Consider the following 20,317-nt stretch of genomic DNA (forward strand, 5'->3'; position numbering starts at 1 on the left):
CATCACCTTAGCCCCCAGCCCCTCCGCCAGATATATCAGAGGAGTGACAAATATTAAAAAGAAGAGGCCAAGGGAAGCTCCCTGGGGGACTCCAGTTGTCACTGACTGCGAGGAAGAGGACGAAGGTGGATGCCAAATCTGCTCGACCTGCCCCTCCAGGAAGGACCTGGGCCAGACCCAAACAGCACCTGACACACCAATCCCGGCCAGTCTCGCTAGGAGACGAGAATGTGGGAACGTTTCGAACGCCGCCGAGAGGTCCAGCAAAATTAATGCTGCTCTCTCGCCGGCGTCCAAACACTCACAGATGGCCTCCGACACCTCAACCAGGACTGATTCTGTGCTGTGAGAAGCCATAAACCCGGATTGGGCTGGATGCAGAAGCGCCTCCCTTTCCACAAATTCCGTAAGCTGTTTGTTCACCACCTTCTCACACACCTTAGCCAAAGCAGGTAGGAGGGAGATAGGCCGGTAGTTCCCTTGACTAGGAGGGTCCAATGACTGCTTTTTTAGAAGTGGCAAGATCTTAGCCTGCTTCCAGACCTCTGGAACAACAGCTTTCTGAGGAGACATAATAATAATATTCACTTCTGTGTTCGTGATCTCTGCCGCTGCTGCCAATAACCTGGCAGAACATGGGTCAGAGGGCGAACCAGACTTTAGACCCTTGAGGATTCTAAGGGATTCCGGTAGATCGACTGGCCTAAATTTAGACAAAAGTTGGCAGGATCAACAGATTGAAACACCGAAAAGTCCTCAGTACTGTTGGCACAGGGTGGAAAGGCCACCTGAATAGTCCGGATCTTATCCCTAAAGAAGTAGGAAAGAGTGTGACACCAAGTAGCTGAAGATGGACACTAGCATGGGCCAGGAGGGACATAAAGCTCTGGACAATAGCAAAAATGTCTTTAGAGTTGTTGCGGGCCGAATAAAATTGCCCTTTAGCCGACGTTACGGCTTCATAGTATATTTTTTGCTGATCTCTGAGCGTCCCCTTAGCTGCCAGACAATATCCCCTCCTGCACCAGTCCCGCTCAAGGATCTTACACTCATGCTTCAATAATTTAAGGGCCGAGTTAAACCAGGGTTTGGAAGTGTATTCCCTAGCTAGCCTGAAGGGGTGTTGTGGAACCACCATGGCCACTGCCTTAGAGACCCAACTAGTGAATCCAGCCAAACCCTGCTCAAGCTCCCCTCCCTAAATAGGCCTGGAGGATTCCAAGGCCTGATTGAATTCAAGTGGGTCGATTTTTCCAAAGGCTGGCTTACAGCAAAAGCGCGCTAAAGGCTCAGCATTAGACACTGCCCACGAGAAGTAGGTTATAAAATGATCCGACCATGTGAACGGGCAAGGATCCCTTAGTGAAATAGGGAAGTTGGAGCAAATAGGGTCAAGTATATGGCCAGCCTGATGTCTTGGAAAGCAAACCTGCTGATCAAGTTGGGCCAAGTGTAAGATGTCCAGCAAGTAGTAGTAGCAAGACAAGTAGTCTTTTAAAACATGTCTCTGGCCTGCCATTGAAGCCCGTGTGCAGTTTTAAACAGCCAATATGACCTGGAAAAAAAAAACACATTAGCCAGGCATAAACCTCCCTTTTTAATGCAAATAAGTCGCCTGTAAGGTAGGCTCTAAACAGTCCATAGGGCAAGGTGCATTATATTTAAATAGTTGGACATGTTTTTAGGTTTTACATGTTCCGTTGGTGAAAAACTGCTAAATTTGTTTGTTCACTACTGCAAGGCCTACCTCTTTTATAGGATAACATTAGGATACCTTATTACATTTAATAAGTGATACATTTAGATTGGGAAGAAGTAGAAATGTCATGTTTGGTCTCAAAAACCTTTAAATTCCTTTTTAATGGTAAAGTCGGATGTCATGTCCAATTCTGAAAAAGGCATTTTTAGAAAGTTGGCATTTTTCTGTCCTAACCCTTTGGTGCCTGCAGCCTGTATCCTGGGACGCATGACTGATTAGCATGGCAGTTGTCCTTTGTGTATTCCTCCCACAAGTGACACAAAAGTGGAATCTGTGTTTGGCAGGAAGGGCCATCCTGCCAGGATGTGTGGTGCGGAGCTGTTCTCTGCCTCTCTTACATTTCAAAGGAGCTGTCTTAGCATACTTACAACGGACTTCACACTAGCCTTTTGTCACCCTAGACACCTTGGAGCCTGGACAGGCTTCTCCCACTTCAAAGCTGGCACCAGGTAAAAAAATATGAGCCAGAGACCCTCTCTTTAGTTCACTTCTGGACCTGCAGAAGACCCTGAGAAGGACTGCCTTGTACTTCAGAGGGCTTCTGAGCTACTTGAAGCTTGTTTTGTACTTCAGAGGACTGCCCTGCTACTTGTAGCCTGCATTGTAACTTTCAGATGACTGCCCTGCTTCTTAAGCCCGGTCTTGCTGCTTCACCCCAGAACTACCATAGTAAATCCAAGGGCTAGTTGGCTGGCCTGTTCTGAGCTACAGGGACAAACTCCAACAACGAAAACCCTGCACCCGGCCTGAAGTGAGTCCTACCCTCCAAGTGATACCCACCCAGTCCTGGACCCTTGGAAGAGGAGTGAAAGGTGTCCAAACACCAGAACATGGGACTTCGAAGATTTTTATTTTTAAAGTGCTCAGAAAACTGACAGACGATCCGGACCTTCCCGCTCACCGATCTTCCCCAGGTGCATCGCTGTTTGGCCTTACTTCGCAATAACTCCACCTAAGTTCTTCTACGCAGCAGCAAATCCTGTACAGTGGCTCCTCTTCGGAAGGCTATTCGGCCTCCGGTGTCTCTCCACAGATGCAGCCTCATCCTACTAGAGATTTTCAACTTTAAAAAGAGATGAAGCCAGAGCATCTAAACCTTCACTTTGACTTCGTCCAGTAGCCCCCCAATGAGGAAAGCTCCTCATCCCTGGACACCACCGGTAGCCTTGCCCCACTGAACTTTACCTTCTCAGACCACCTTCTTCAAAATTTCTTCCAAGTCAGAAGGTAATACGGGACCGGGCACAATTCCCCTCGGTCTCCAAACTGTTCTCCATCACGGTCTGCCACACTTTCGACTTTTCCCGTCTCATACAGCTAGATGTCTGCGGTTTGAGCTTTAATCTTTAAGTCCTATTTTTTACTCAAAACATTAAATATTCATAACGCAATTTCTACTGATTGGATTTTTGTTTTTTTGGTCTGAAGTGGTTTATTTTTTTCCATTTTTTTTATTAGTGTGAGATTTTACACATGTTTTCACTTTATTACAGTTTGAGTATTGCATAAATACTTAACATATTAAGCTGCTTAAGCCGGACTGCTTTGTGTCAAGCTACCAGCTGGTTAATCACAGGATAATTTAGTGGTTTACCATGGCAGTGATAGTGGCTTTTGCTATTGAAGGGTTCTCACTCCCCTTAACCAAAACCCCAATTTCTGAAATACCTGCCATTAACGCAGAATCTAAAATAGAGGTAACTATAGGGGACAATACAGGCTTACAGCAATGTCATATACAGGTGCTGGGTATGTAGACACCAACCAAGAGTTTATTGTGAAAAATTGAAAATCAGTACATGTACAAAGTTCTTACAGGAAACACTATCAAGCCCCCTAGTAGTGTTTCAATTGATCACAGTATTTATGTAAAATATTGTGAGAAACAATTTTTGGGGATTAGAAGCACAATTATTGCATGCAAGGTGTAATTATTCTTCTAAAATGGATACAAAAGGAGCCTCTCCTCTCCAATTATCATTTGTGCGCAGTGTGATAATTTGAGTGCGCAATTTTCCCCTGATTGTGAGTTGCACGTCTGAAATGGGGAATTGCATGTAAACTTTTCACCCGCTCAGAAAAACATGCATCTGCATTTTGTGCCATCCGCCTCCACAATTTGCACCAGGTTTGATCTGATAAAAATCTACGGAACAGTCTTCATATCTGGCACAGTTGATGCCAAACTTTTAGTGCTGTTTCTGGTGCATGTAGGAGCCCGCACCCAAAGTGCAGTTAGCTGCCTCTTCATAATCAGGGCCATAGCGCCTCCATAACACATGGACGTCCAAGTGCCAGCTCAATCATGATCCAGATTAATTAGGAGCACGTCAAGGTCTTTTCGGCCACCCCTTTCCTTCCAAGCTTTCCTGCTGGGCTAGAGGTTTGGTTTCCGAACCCCTCTGAGCTGGAAGGACGGACACCATTCCTGCACACATTCCTCGAGGGATATATATAGAGGTGGGATTTAAATTGTGAGAGCAGCCGAGGGGCTCGGATCTCCTGCAGGGATTAGGCTCTGATAACATTTGTAATGATGATACATGGACAGTGTGCTAATAACATGGTGCATGTATTCACAGCTCAGAACCACAACTGTGAACCAGGCTGAAGGGAGGTGATGGGCAAAGGTCAGCGACTCAAGGCAGTGTCCAATGTGGAGCAAGAGTGGAGAATCCCCACCGAAGATTCAAACTGCAGACCAATACAGGCACAGGGCACAGAGAGGCCAAGGAACTGGCAAACGGTGTGCTACACAAATGCAGACTAACATGAGTTCCTACAGCTCAGGACTTCTGGGACACCAGGATGCGTGATTCACATGGGTAACATGCCTACATTTTTTTAAGGGAAAGTCCATTCTCTCCAAAACTGCACAATTATTACTGATCTCCATTACTAAGTAAACAACAAATCCCATATTGGCCAGAGTCACAATGAAGAACCATTCTGTCGCTAAACTATTCAAGTGCATGAGCTTTTAGCCATACCTGGCAGTCAGTTACAAACCAAGGCCAAAAAACACTGCTAATAAAGAAGCACCCTCAAATAACTTACTCATACGCAAAGTCACGCCTAAACACAAAACACCATGACACACTAATGCAAGCACGCACACACAGCAGATGTAAATATCTGCAGTAATTTCAACAAAAGTGTACACAAATAAACACAAAGACACATACAAGGACAGAAAAATTACAGGCATGTAAACGTGTAAAAAGACAACAATAAAATTGCAATTTCAATGGAAAGGAAGGTTGTATTCCTAAAATGTGTTTTTTATTGTCATTATTATTATGAGATTGGCCATTGTGTCACAACAGAGCCGGAAAAGAAAAAAGCCATCAAGGCCTTGTGGAGCATTCTATGAGTTTAGTGGTCTGCTTTACATTACACATTGACATCATAGGCACAGAGACTGAGGCAGGAGACTGTGCGCGTGGCGATGGCAGACAACACAAATTTGTGGCGCAGTTGCCTGGAACGCATGGACCGGAAACACAAAAGTCCCATGGACAGCAGACTAAATGGATTATATGTTTCTTTTTATTTAAACACAGCTGCAAGTGTCGAAGGAGCAACAGTTCGCGGAGTAGACAGTCATTCTCCTTCTGTGTCCAGTGTACTGCGTCATCCTTGAGAAGCCGCTGCCAATGGCGTCATGGCGTCCCTGCCGTTGCCTCCATCTGCACCTCCGCTAAGCAGCTCAAAGCACACCGAGCTCCCTTGCAGCCCTCTGAAAAGTTCAGGTCAAAAGGGCGTGGCCACACAAGTTCAAGGGTCGCATCCCGCTACTTTCTGGAATGGGGCTTTACAGGAAGTGAATCCACTGCAAGCCCCAGATATAACACTGTGAGGTTCTATTTACATTATTCACATACAGTCTTTGTACCCAGCGGCCATTTCAAGTTAAATAACTACATTATTAGAACACTGCACTTCAGTTTTGAACTCACCATGGCTGAGCAGTCAGTGGCTTCGTGTCATTTCTACAGTGAATGAAACTGTCAGTCTCATAAGGTGCAAAGTTAAAATTAAAATAAAAAATAAAAAAAAAGACAGTCCCACAAGATGGGGAGATTCCGCCTCACCGACCCTGCAGGACCTTCTCCACCTACCGTTCAAGTGTCCCTCGCACATCTTCATTCAGAGATCCTGTCGTCATGTGAGATTTTATGGATTTGAGAACCCCCATACTCCTTCCTACAAGGAGTGCTTATTGAATGACAACTACTATTATAAAAAAAAAAACTATTGAGAACAGGTCCAGAATTGGCACTTGTGTAATGTCCAACATGCTTTGGGAAGGCTGCATGGCCCTAAACGGAGGTATGCGGATCCGTGTCGAGATTTGCACTTCCTCCTAAAGGACTTCTGTGGAGAAACGAAAGAAAACGAGTTAGGAAAGTGACACATGGACAGTCTGAAGGCAGGATGTAATTTATTGAGGTATCTATAAAAAGACGGCTTGCAAGCATCAGTATGTTCAATCCGCCTCCTACAATTAGCGATGCCGGCCAAACAACTCCCTTTCTTACCTCACATCCTAGGTCCATTCCCTACTTCGTTTGGGAGGTTCTGCAACCAGAGAGGAGATCACATTTTGCTTACAGAAGCTTAGTTGCCTGTAAGAATATGTGCCTCCTAAACAGCCACTTCAGCCCTACTCTCATCCTGAAAGGAACCTTCAATGCACCAATTTAAAAGCAGTAGCCCTGAAGTGAGACTAAAGGCTTTCTCTCTCAGTAAGGCGCCATTATTATACTAATTCACCAATCCCTTATGGATCCTGGAGTAGCGTGCTACTCAACGAAAAAAAGCTTCAACACCCAATCAGAAGCAGCAAGCGCTATATAAATGCAAACCTTTTTCCCTCTTCTATCCCTTCACTATCCTTCTCAATCCAAATAACTGACTAACATATCTACCACTCAAATTACTTTCATATTTCACTATACTAACTCACCACTAATCCTTTATGGGTTCCGGAGTAATGCGGTACTCGCCGAAAAAGCACTTTGATGCCTCGTCAGGGGTAGTAAGCGCTATATAAATGCAATTACAATAAAATACAATTACCTGTGATCTGGTGTGGCTGAACCACTGCCTTCTTCATGAAGGGCTCATCTGTGAATGCAATGATGGGGTCGCCGGGGAGGCCAAGGCCCCTCTCCCCGTGGCTGTTGGTGCTGTCCCGCACAGAGCCAACGTGGTTGGGCAATTGGATCACTTCCTCAAAGTCCTGCTGGGAATCCTTGGAGGAGAGGCCGTTTTTGTGTTTCTCAGACTGCAGACCATTTACCAAGGAGACAGGCTGGGCCATTTCATTGACAGGAAGGCTGTAGAGAAAGTGGCAATGACAAAGGAAAAGAGGCGGTCAGAGATAAAATAGAAAAGCAATAATAATGTTTTACATGTTAATATGATTATTTTTTAAATATTACAATTATTATTGTCTTTACACAATGAAAATGCAATAAACCTAGAGGTTCGTAGCCTATTGATCACTTTATTAGCAATTTACTGTGATTTCTTCTGGCAATAGTTATTTTAAAACACTGGTCTTTTCTCCCTTCACACCCAATTGTTTTTTCCTGAAATCCATTATTTGAATATGTAGCTATTGTTATCTTTTATAATTTACTGTTACTGCATAATTCATACAGTGGGTTTGCTTGTATTAGTCTTAGTCTGATAAAGTATTTCAACTGGAAAAGGTATGCTTGAGGATGCGAGTATAGATTTGTGGCCAGATAAGATCAAGTTAAAGGCAGTGCTTCATTTGAGCAGGTGCTTTCAGGTGCTCAGCACCTCCACTTCTTTCACAGGGCCGTGGCTACAATTTCTGAACCTGCAGGTGGTGGTCTCAATATTAATTGTTCAATTAAAAAAAAGAACAACATACATTGCATTGTGACTGGCTGGTAAATGTTCATAGGCAGACCGGCATACGCCTGTCCAGGCAGGCATGATTGTGTATCACCACGTTAGTGATGATGTCATCACGCTGATCACAAATCCAAGAAGTCATCGACAAACTATGGCTTGCATTCTGTTCCTCTAGTCTGCTGCACCCTGCCACTGCCTGAGCTTAAACCTCCCATTGGATAATTGTAGCTGGGGGCTGGCTCAAGACGGAGTTGAGGCAAGGAAGCTGCGAGAGCACATTTGGAACTTGGGAGTGAGGGCTCTTGAGGAAGAATAAATTAAAGTAAGTGTGGACTTTCCACTTGTTGCGTAGCCAAAGTATCATATCCAGCAGCCCTGCATTGCTGCTATCCTCAATGTGCTCGTTGCGGCTGTGGCCCAACACAAGTTTTGTGCGTCACCAGTAGAATCTGTGTACTGCACCCCAGCATAGTAATTTCTGAGCGTGCGTGAGTCCACTAGGTGCCACAGCCATACTTACCGGCATTCGCAGCATTACTGCTGGGGACAATGCCTGTGCTGTAGCAGGCAGGGTCACAGCAAGCTGAGCAGTGGAGGCCGATGCCGTCGTCATCCCTGGACCTACTAATTACAGGCAGCACTAGCAGTGACATGACCTGCTGTGCTCAAGCAGCTGCCTGTTCCGCAATAAACCCAGTCATACCACACTGATTAATATATGCAAAAACGCATTTTTATTTGGTGTACATTTTGTTTTTGCACTCGGTGTAGGTAAGAAAGTAAAACACATCATCTTCCGCTTCTTTAGGAATGACAACAGGAAAACGCGGAGTTCAAAATAGCAGGGACAAGTAAAGGCTGACGACAGGGGTCACAGGCAGCAGCAGTGTTAGAGATGAGAGACAGCAAGAGTAAAGAGGAGAAGGAACAACAAGAGAGGAGAGAGATAAAACAGAGCAAAGTAGAAGAAAAGGAGGAGAGCAAATCAGATACAAAGAGAAAGCAGCCATGATGTGAAGAAGAGAGCGTTAAGAAGAGAGAAGATAGAATAAAAGGATGTAGAGGACGGAGGAAAAAATGAAGACAAATGATAAAACGGAGACACAGCTAATCACTTCTAGAGAGTGATAGTAAAGAGCCAAGATCGAGGGGAGAGAGAGCAGAGCATTGATAAAAGTGAAGAGAAAACAGGGCAGGGCTAGAATGAATAGAGGGCAAATGAGAAATACAGGGTGTGACAAAGAAGATAGAAAACAATTAGAGAGGTGAGATGATAGACTGTTAGAGCAAAGACTTAGGGGACAGACAACAGATCAAGGTTAGACGATAGAGACTGAGGCAGTGAGAGTGTTGAAAGTGGGGCTCACTGGAGGAAGACGTGAGCTGTGGCCTCCTTGGCAACATTTTCAGCACCTGCACTTCTTTTTTTACAATTTAAGCACTGGTTAAAGGTAAGATGGGGTTAAAGTAAGGGTTTTGGTGATTTAGGCTTCAGTGATGGGTGGGATGATGTAAGGGCTGAGGGTTAGGGTGGGGTTGGTGGTGAGTGATGGGCTCAGGAAGCAGGATAGTGCTGGTCTGGTTTAAGGTTTTAGGGGTGGGAGAATTATGCCAACGAACGTGGCAAGACATGGAATCTGGTAAGAGAAGGGGTCACAGTGAGTTTTAGGGTTATGCTAGGTTAAGGCATCAATTAAAGTGCAGGGTTAAAGTAGGAAACGGAGCGGGGTTGAGCTTCGTTTCAATGGTTGGGCTGGGATAAGGAGTAAAGTGTTGGAATTTTACCACTGTTCGCTCCTCCTACCTTGACTGGAATTCTACTTGTCGCATTTTACTTGAAATACATGCAAGCCAATATATTATTGTCAGAATGTTTTACTAGTAAGTTTTTTTTAAGAAAAGCATTTAAATAAACTCATAACCTAAGAAATACTTGTGGTTGAATGGTGAACTGCAGAACATCAAGCAGGGCCCACCAACACACATACCCACAGATAGTGGTTGAGAACGAGTGGCCATTGGACGCCTTTATTATCTCTCCCAATTCAGTCGCTTGATATGCACACATTCCAACAGAGCTCCATGGCAACCCTTCTGTACCAGAACTGCAGCTGATTTGCAACCCTTGTGACTTAAATGACGTGCAGTCTAACATTAAAATGTGGTCTCGGGGGCAGGGTGTCGCCTACAAACCGCTGTGATTTTCAAGTGAAGGCGGATTGTGAGATGTTTTTTTAGGCCCAGATGGTGTATGTCGCGTTACTGGTTATTCAGGTCTCTCTCCCTTCAATCCCTCAACTGTTGACGGTGAAAGGAGGCTCTTGATTCCTGCTGGGTCGGGGAGTGACGGGGGCAGGCGCGTCTTCTGCTTAGTTAGAGGCGAAGCCAGCACCTGTCTCTGTTCAAAGTGCAGCTCATGTGTTTGAACAACTGAAGTCTGTGGGACAAAGGGGTGTTGTTTGGAGAGGATGTGTGGCTGGTCGATCCGTGCTTTTCTGACTGTTTTGCAGTTTTATATAGTGTGACCTGGGAGCGTGGGCATTGGAACACTTAACAGGAGCACCAGTTACATTACACACGGTCATACGGTGTTTTTTCTGTTTCGCAATGGTCTAAGCAAGTCCACTAAAAAACGCGCAACCATCCATTGCTCTTTCTAACTAAACTAGGATTATGCTTTACCGACACACACACGCAGTTCAAGTCTCTGCAAAGAGGCCACGGAGTGAATTGGTAGGTAGTTAGGACCTCCGTCTCACCTATCGGAGTAGGCTTCAAGCACACACTTCGGCACTGTAAGCCTGTACTGGTGGGTGGGGGAGTAGGTCACGCCTCAGTGCTTTCATTCAACGACTTTACCAGCAGTTCTTAAACCAGGCCCTAAATTCACACAAAGGCTTCTCATTGGAATTCTTTCAATGTGGCTGACCGAGTGTAACAGGTACTGGCTGGCGTCAGTTTCTATCTTTAGAGAACGTCAATAAGCACTAACTTCAGAAAGCAGAAGGTTTACATTTTTAGGAAGCACTCGGCTTTGTCGATGGGTACGAAGATGAAGAGAACCGGTACAGCAGTGACATCCAGTGGTCAACTGAAGTATGACACTGGTCGGATGAGCGTTTTTAGCTCTGGTTTTCAATCCCACAAGAAGTTCTGAGTCTCTGAAAACCAATTACGTTTTTTCAACAAATGTTGTCAAAATGTGCTTCAAAAGGTGGAAACCGAACATCTATCTACCAGCTGGAACATTAAACATGAAAGGTCAATGTCCATCAGGATGTCAACACTTCTTGTTCGCTCAAATTCGCGTGCACAGCGAGAGAAAAAAAACCGGAATATATTTTAAACACATGTTTAAAGACGTTCTCCAAATACTCCTTAAATGGCGTATTCGCAGAATTTTTCATTGCATGTACTATCTAATGTCAACAACATTGTATAATACCGGTTTTATCGACAATTCTTCCCATAACACCCTTGGGATGCCTTGGCTTAATTGCAATATAACACTTAACACACAACTTCCACAGAAAATAAGAGTAAGTGCTCGTCTGGGGTTAGGGGCCCGCTACAGTTACTCACCGTGAGGGTACACAATCCAGCCTAAAGACCACAGAGCTGGGGATATGGGCAGAGGCAGGAGAGAGTAAGGGGCAGAGATGGGAGGCCGGAGACTGCAGGCCTCATGCAATGTCTCACTTTGGCTAAAGTGACCGAGTGCATTGTACAGACCGACCATGAGTGCAAGAGGGTCACATCCATACCGAATAGGGTCAAGCTGATTTATAAACCCGAGGAGACCTTTCTACATGCCTCGGTGGGAGAAGTGTGGCAAAGCGGCCAGAACAGCTGGCTCCGGAGCAAGGGGTTCACGGTTTGATCGCCGGTGGCAGCTCAGAATCATTCGACTGGGCAATAGCTCACTTAATCTCTCAGACGGCCCCCAGTACCTTGAAACCCTTAAAGGGGTGTTATGTTCTCGCTTTACAAATAGGAATTTTAATTATAGGTGGGCTGCATACCTCCGAGGGGCACGGTCAGCTTCAGATTTCTTTTCCCCATCTTGAGAGTCTGGCGTCCGCGCCTCTTTCTCTTCCACATTCACAGTTCCCTCCGAAGGCTTCACAGAGTCTGAAAAGGCGAGTACACAAAACAATTTGTGAATGAACATGTGACCAACGCCACACCAGGAGCTAATCCCATCAACAATGCTTGCAGAGGTACGGCCCAATACCTCCTTCCACTCAACAAGGCTACACACCACCCCAATCAGCAAAAGAGGCTAATGTGCAACCTAACGTGATCTCTTTGAGCGCTTCCTACACATTTTATTGCAGGGGACATCAAAACCGCATTGGTGAATGCGCACAGTTGCTGGATACAGCACAGTGCACATTTTCACTATTTCACGTCTTCTGTGAACATCATTAACAGCATGCACCTCCAAAGCAGGATCTGGAAAAACTCACGTTTATAGTATCAACTCATCAGTGCTCTTTTTGCTGGCTTTAGAAAGAAAGGATGGAAGGGTGGATGCACCCACCATAATAATAATAATAATAATAATAATAATAATAATACAGATTCTTGTAGAGCGCGAACAGCTACCTCTCAAGGAAGTGTCCCGGCGCTGAAGAGAAACTACAACAACAAGGAAGGTTGCAGGTGAATTGCTTAGGCTTTCTGCAAAAAGAGCCAGGTCTTTAGAGGCTTCTTAAAGCTAGCTTCTGTCGTAGCAGATTGGATGGCATAGGGAAGGGTGTTCCAGAGTTTCGCCGTGCCAACAGTGAAAGACCTTCAAGTCTAGCTTTCCTAACTTGTGGGACAGCTAATTGGAGCAGGGAGTTAGATCGCAGGTGTCTCTCTTGATGGTAGCGGGGGAGTCTGAGTTTTAAATAGTTGGGGTAGGTCCCTTTTTGAGCTCTAAACGCCAGGGTAAGAGCTTTGAATTTTATTCTGCTCGCCACTGGGAGCCAGTGCAGCTCGTGCCGATGCGGAGAGATATGATGTTTGAACGGGATGTGCTTTATCAGAACTCAACATATACCTTGGTGGCAAATTGATCCCTGCAGTGGGTGCATTAGTCCAGTTGGCGACCTAATCATCATAATTTCTGTATTTTCAACACAACTTTACTTCACCACTGCTTAAAGCACGCCTGTAGTTATGCCCATCCGTGACAGCATAGCAGTGGGCAATAATGTTCGATATAACGCAACCTTCTCACCCTCCCTGACTGTCTCATTAGAGGGATTACCTGTGATGACGTTGGGATCCTGGCGGTCTTCTTTGCCATTCATGGTCTTCTTCTGTAAGGGCAAAAGACAGACATTGAGGTTTGCACCCTCAAACAAGGTCACAGAAATAGTCCCAGAAATGTATTCCTTCACCCCCTTTGTCCGGACATCTTTTACATTTCCCTAAAGAGCTGTAACAACTTTTCCCACAAATGTGAGGGTAACAAGAGCTGAGCCACTTTTCGCACAAGGGGAATGACTGGGGAAATTGCTTATTAAGTGCTAATATAAGATAAACGCGTGACATGGTAAAATAAAGCATACTTCACAAGCGTATTCACTCTATCTTAGCACCCCCCCCGACAATAAACTCTCCTCCCAGAGCTTAAGCTAAACTTTTCTTTAAAGACATTTTAAATTGTAATGCCTAAATATTTTTAGAAGTCATCCTACTTTGTTTTTATTATTTTGTTACAAGATAAAAGAATTCCATGCCTAAAATTATGGGAGTAAACAACTTAGGCAGCAAAAAAAATGGATGTCTCGCAAGATTCAAAGTAGAATACAAACTTGAATTTATGTGTTTTAATTCTGAAAACAAAATGGAATGAAGAGCAGCCAATGAAAATGTGCAGGAGTCCTAAACTTGGTCCAGGAAACAACTAAGGGCAAAAGACGTCTGCCATTTAAAGAATACTTTCGATACTCCATGTGTGGAAGTCATAAGTCAATAAAATGCCATCTATAGAAATCTCTTACTTAGACTCACATTTTTGGATGATTTTTTTTAATATATATTTTTTTCCAGAGCTCCCAAAACCTCACATGTGCTTACCAGAAGCAGGAGCAGGAGCAGGAGCTGGGACAGAGTTAATCACACTTAAGATATTTTTACTTGACTTTTACAGACACTGACCTCGTGGGGATTTTTTCTGTTTCCCTTCACCTGAGTTTGCTTTTGATTTGTGAATGAACTCCCACCCACCTTGACATGGAGGCCGTGGCCCACCCCCTACAAAACGACCCTAGTGATCTCCCAACTGAAGAACGGAGGTGTGAACATTTGTCCACTCTACACTCATTGTCTACCACCTACATGAAACCGGAATGTAGTGTTTAAACTAGTGTTGTCCCATGTAATTCAAGGGGAACTTTGTTTCAGGATATTCACAGGAGACACATTCACATACAGCTAATCTAAATAAAATAATTCACCTAGATGCACATTCCGAAAATCGAGCATGCATCTGGCTCATCTAAGCCTGTGTTAGATAGTCACCACAAGATTAACCATAGTCCGACTGTTGTACGTACTTTGTCAACCGCGTCTGTTTTCCTAGTTCTTTTCATGATCTCCTCGAGGCGCTGAAAAAAGTAAAAAACACAAAAATAAGCAAAGGCAAATTTCAGTAAGTGTATAAAAATGGCACAGTCAAGCAACCGAAGAATCACCGAAAACAGCAACAAGTCTGTATGTAGGTTACAACGGGCGGGAAGGATGAGGGGTGGATAAAAGGGAACACAGGAGAATGATGAGGGGTCCTCTAAAGAATAAGGAAATATCCAGGACATTGTATTGTGCCTTATAGCGCAGTATGTGTCTCAAGCCCCTGGCCAATGCATCGCGCAATCTCCTATTCTGATGGGGACTGCATCCAAGTTTAGTGGGGATACGGGGTGCTACAGCCTTTAAACCTGCCTGTTGTCTCTACATGTAGGTGTGTGCACACAGTTTTTCTTTATACATGTAGCCATTCAGAGTATGATACAATGTCAATGGACTGGAAAACAGAAAACGATGGTGAAAATATTACACAGTGAAGTGCAGAAGAGCCTTATATAGACTATTTCATTCATATTCATTTGATAGCCTTAACTTGAAGGTTGGTTTAAGTACCCGCCCTCAAGTTTCATTACTCACAAAGTATCAACCACATGAAGGCGATGAGCTCCAAAATGGCTAAAATGAGTCTGCAATTGTTCAACATTTTTGAGATATGCATCTTTTAGAAAGTGACTTTTAAAGTGGAAGTACCTTTAGATGTGAGGCAGGCTGACCTTTTTGCTTGAAATCCTCAAAGTTTCACACTGCAGACCCGTTGCTTGTTTTTCAAGTTTGTGGTTAAAAGCCCGCAATAACCAGTGCATCTCATTCTGGAGACTCCGGACGCAAAACACTAGTGCCCGCTGGATTCTGGTGAGCCGAGCAGAGGCTCGCTGTGAACACCATTGCATCTCAAAAAGTAGATGCTACATCAGATGAAGACTCCTTTGGTGGGAAGACTTGACACCTGTATGCTCCATCCTCCTGCAAAATGAGCCGTTTGAACACAACGAACCCACTTGATCAACAAGTTCCCAAATGTAATTGCTTCCTTGCACAGCTTCAAGGGGTCCAATCCCCGGCACCAGATTCGCATTCAAATTCACATTCACATTCAGGTGCTACAAAATCTATCCTCCTCCTTTCAAGTTGGCGTCTGTCACTTCATGAACCCAATACTCTGGGAGAGCAAATTCTTGGCTTCTGAACAGTTTTTTAGCCGGTGTCATCACACTATATTGTGGAAATCCTTCTGCTTCGTTAACAAAGACGACGCAAGTCACTCTCGATGTTACAGTCACTGAGTCCTTTGGTACCCAGAGCAGATGCCTCAGCCTGGTCGGAGGCAAAAATAAAGCACTGGATGTCATGAGGCCAGTCAGCCCAGGATCTGACCTGCCTGGATTTTATGTCTGGTAAGGATGAAGGAATCCTTTTTCGTACGGTAGGCTCTCTGGCAGTGGGCTTGCCCTCATCAGACAAGTGTCCATCACCACTACAGCAGACTGAAGTTGTCTGCTCATTTAAGCTTTGGTTTTGGAAGATTCAGGATATCATTAGCCTGGGTTGTAAAGCAAAACATGCCGATGTGCAAGTAAAACCTTTTGCTTGGGCAGAATCCTTCAGAATCCAGTCATCGACTTAAGAAATTGAGGAAAAGGTCCAGTATTTTTTATACGGATTGCACGATGTGCTGGTAGTGTGAAACAAGCATTTATAATGCAATGGTCTCAGCTTTGTTAAAGTTAAAGCTATTGGCATTGCAAATGGCATTTTTTCACTTTTTGCTTTTTTTAAAACAAATAAATGGTATTGTCATTTACAATGGCAATAGGTGAGCATTAGAGAGTAGTAGGGAGTATTAGCGGACACAGAGTCACACACACACACACACACACACAGAGACACTCACACACACAGAGACACAGAGACACACACACAGAGACACACACACACACACAGAGACACACACAGAGACACACACACACACACACACACACACACACACGTGTCAGCCGGTGCGCTGGCGTCCATGCCCTGGGCAGCCACTGCCCCTCACCACAGGCCACCTCTGCCCAGTAACGCCCCAGGGAACAGAGGCAAGAAAAAACGAGCACAACCAGGGGGCAGAGGCAAGAAAAACGGGCACAACCAGGGAAGAGAGGCAAGAAAAACAGGCACAACCAGGGTACAGAGGCAATTAAATACAGGCACAACCAGGGTACCGAGGCAATTAAAAACGGGCACAACCAGGGAACAGAGGCAAGAAAAAACGGGCACAAACTCTACCGCTGCATAAATCCAGTGGCCATGCTTATAACTAATACCTCTTCCACTGTCTGTATCCTACCATCATACTGTAGCATCTCTAGACATAACTAAACATTATACTTTCTTCCCCTTCCTATGTGCCTCTACAAAATGCCCTAGTACCCTCCCCTATTAGACAACCCCTTTTCCTCCTCGCTTGCTTTTAAATCGCCAAAAACAACCTTGTCACACACAATTTAATTTCCTCACGACAGGATGGCAAAATATCTCTGAAAAACTTCCCTGCACGAGGTCAATTCAAATAGGACATTTAGACAAACCGGAAAACATGTCCAACGTTCAGTTGAAAGACAGTGAAGAAAAGTTTTATTAAGCACAACAACAAGAGACCAGAGGTCGAAAATGACACTAATTAGACAACCGGGGAAACAACGCAGGACATACTGATGGGGGCTGCAGGGCTGAGGAAGCCACAGCCTGCTATTTTAATTACAATATTTATCTACTGTTAAAGGAGGAGCCAGCAAGCAGTTGTAAGTGGGCGCGCACAAGTTCATACTAGTGTGACCGCAGGGCACACATGGGAGGAAGGCGGCGTTCACGGGAATGGAACGAAGAACCGATCCTAACAAAGTCACCCACATTCACATCTGGCTGAACTCTCCGAGTGTGAGGCGGCTCGAGGTCAAACCGAGCGGGCCACAGCCAGCCCCACAAATGAACTTCCAAACACAGCAGAGAGCCAGAGGTAACACAAACCCAAAATACACAGCGTTATTTCAAATACCAGTGTCGGAGGGGGTGGTCGCTAAGCCCTTACCCAGCAGTCTCTGGTCAGCTCAGACCTCGGTGGCTGCGGTCTCCTCTCTGGGCTCGGGCGGGGTTCAGCTCCTTGTTTTTAAGTCCTCCGCCCTATGCCGGAGGCGGGTTCGGAGACGCTGGCGGGTGTGGTGAGGTAACTGTCAGCCTGCGGGTGTCCCCAGCCCTCGTGGTCCGCTATTTGCTTGTCCGCCTGCTCTGGAGTCTGTTCGTCCTCTTCCTCGGGCGGTCGCTGCACCGGGGCGGAGCCTCCCAACGGCATCCCGCCCTACACAGATTCAGAGGAAAGTTGGTCCTAAAGCTGCTGCCGCTGCGGGCCCCGGCGATGGGAGAACCCTAAACCGCCCCCACCACCCCTCGGACAATTAGAAAGAAGGCTCTATACTGAGTGAAAGGACAGAAGCATTGTATGTAGGCACTGCTTGCACTGAGTTTCTAGCACAGTTAGCACTGGTGCAGATGACCATGCACCCACGGAGTGAGGGGCCCTTACGTACTGACGTGAGGAGGGGTTTGCGTCCCTTCACAATAATAGCGAGAGGTGTAGCACTCACAACAGGAAGCTCCACACCGCCATGTTTCTCCGAGGTGAAGCAGGAATGCCTCGGAGAAACGCAGCGTCGTTTTCGGATTGAGGGACGTGTTTTTCTTTCTCTCCTCTTCCCATTGGCTGGAATGTAAAATTCCCTCAAACTGAAAAAGATGGGGCTTAAACGGAGAGACGCTCGTCTTGTCCAATGGCTGGCCTCCGTTTAGGAAGCCAGTCAATAGAGAAGAGGGGCGGGTTTAAGCCCCCATACTCTAAGACATAAAATCTCACCAGCTAGACTGCGCAAGCGCAGCCTTCGCTAGCCGAGACCTAAAAATGACCTTCATGTGACTGGATTACAAACATCATCAGGCCATGCCCATTCCTTCTGAAAGGACAATAATGCTGGGCATAGTCAAGCCTCAGTGTGGCCTCTATGACCTGACAACACCCAGATCTTACCTTCTTCCTCTCGGAACGCTCCTGCTCCTCCCTCTGGAAGTGCTTTTCACGTTCCTGCCGCTGCTTCTCTGCCTCCTCGCGTGCTCGGGCTTCCGCTTCCTCCCTCTGAAATGGAAAGACCCACAGCATTAGCTCCAAATAACCCAAGTTCAACTGTGATCACAGAGTCACTGCAACTAGTGGTCGCAGTGGAAGCGTAGGGCTAGACAAGTCTTTTAGCTGCATCTCTACATTGTTGCTACCAGTTACTGACGGGAAGTGGCCACTGAGGGCTGAACTGTGCATTCTTTGGCAAACCACTTTATGAATTTACAGGAGCCACACCTTTGTCATCACAACTTCCCTGGCCAAAATGAACCAATCTGCTCAAGTAAATACTTTACTGTTTTGCTTTAGTTTCGTGCATATTCTTAATGCCAGCCATATCATGAACATTCACTTTGACATCAGAAGCTCCTTTATGTAAGTCATAATTCAATTTACTTTGAACTTGCCTGTTTTTTCTCTCTCATCACATACTCTTCCAAGATCTCACGACAACGTCCCTACCATTCAACCTCATCAAGTTTCATGTTCCTTTCCACCCTCTCAGGACAAACTAGAGTATTTGGTTGTCTTCATCTAAACAACTCAAAAGATGCCTCAGTTTTCCTCTAACACCCTTCCTTCCAATTTTCTCCATTTACCATGGACAATTGTAAACTCACTTATCAAGGTCTGGTTGAATTTCTCTACCATCCCATTAGTTTGGGGATGATAGAGAGCATTGTTTATGCACTATTCCTCTCTTTTGAAAAAAATCTTCCATCACTTGCGAAGTGAATTGGACATTGTGCTTTAGTATTCTCCCAGGATTGCTTTCTCTGCTAAACAATTTCGCCAATAATTTTATTACTGATGTTGTGGTGGTCTCTGACACATTAGAAACTTCAGGCCACCTTGAAAACATGTTCATCTAAACAAGAATGTATACAGGCCTTGCCCCAATGTTAAGAGGACCTAAAATATCTAAGGCCACCTCTTCCCAAGGATGTGAAGTTACCTCCCTACACACCATGGGAGGTGTTCTCACAGTCTTGGTTTTGTCACTCAAGCAACACTCAATACACTCTTATGACACGCTCCACCTGCATGTCCATTTCTGGCCACCAATAGTCAGCTCTCAATCTCTTTTTAGTTTTACTTATTCCTAGATGTCCATCGCTAGCCAAATTCACCAAATGCTTCCTCAACGTAACTGGCAGTATCAGCCTCTGGTTTCTTGTGACCAAACCATTGTTCACAGATAGTTCTTCACTTATTTATTTTTTTTAAAAACCTTCGCATTTTCACTGAATGCATCCCAATCATTCCCAGCCATTATCTTCTTTATCCTACTGAGTACAGGGTCTATCTACTTAATTCATTGAACCATTGATCTTTGTCAATACTTCCTTCTGTAACTACACACACTGACATCTTTGTCCATCCACCAACGTCTGTATCGGAGTTTACCAAAAATCAAAATATCAGCCTGAAAATACAGGACCTCTTTCATACCCTCAAACATTCTCGACATTAAACGTTTAAATACGGAGGCTGCAGCACAGAGACCAAAAGGCATAAGATTGAATCAGTATGTCCAAATGGAATGATGAATGAGGTCAAGTCTTTTGAACTATCTGTGAGCCCGACCTGATGATACGCCGATGCAAGGTGGAGCATTGTGAACCACTTCGCACCTGATGGTGTTCCCACCATTTCTAGTCTATTTTGCAAAGGAAACTTTTATTTCCACAACTCTTATTGAGGTTGCCCAGAATAATGATAATAATAATAATACTCATAGCAAAAACAAAACTTAAACTCTTACTTGTGTTAAAAATAAACCTTGGTTAAACAGACTTCAGAACCTCCTCCAAACGCTTCCATCTTACGCTTGGATGGAGGTAAGGCATTCTCGCTAGTGTCCCAGAAAACAACCGAGCTCCACTGAAGAGTGTCAATAATGGTGCTGCCACCCAACTACGCAAGGGTATAAACAA

General features: G+C 45.0%; 1 protein-coding gene across 11 annotated transcripts in view; it reads right to left on the reverse strand.

Annotated features, from left to right (window-relative positions):
- Positions 1 to 5,019: 5,019 nt before the first annotated feature.
- MAP7D1 (MAP7 domain containing 1) overlaps positions 5,020 to 20,317 on the reverse strand; it is a 268,439-nt gene continuing 253,141 nt past the window's right edge. For all 11 annotated transcript variants that reach the window (XM_086956478.1, XM_086956482.1, XM_086956480.1 and 8 more), the window contains 6 exons: positions 18,294 to 18,398; positions 14,203 to 14,253; positions 12,909 to 12,960; positions 11,674 to 11,782; positions 6,842 to 7,101; positions 5,020 to 6,136 (listed from right to left, as the gene is read on the reverse strand). In XM_086956478.1, coding sequence (XP_086812604.1) covers positions 6,126 to 6,136; positions 6,842 to 7,101; positions 11,674 to 11,782; positions 12,909 to 12,960; positions 14,203 to 14,253; positions 18,294 to 18,398 — 588 coding nt within the window. In that variant the 3' untranslated portion in view covers positions 5,020 to 6,125. The remainder of the gene's footprint in view (positions 6,137 to 6,841; positions 7,102 to 11,673; positions 11,783 to 12,908; positions 12,961 to 14,202; positions 14,254 to 18,293; positions 18,399 to 20,317) is intronic.

The sequence above is a fragment of the Lissotriton vulgaris genome, chromosome 2_1 (assembly GCF_964263255.1).
Source record: "Lissotriton vulgaris chromosome 2_1, aLisVul1.2, whole genome shotgun sequence".
NCBI classification, from domain to species: domain Eukaryota; kingdom Metazoa; phylum Chordata; class Amphibia; order Caudata; family Salamandridae; genus Lissotriton; species Lissotriton vulgaris.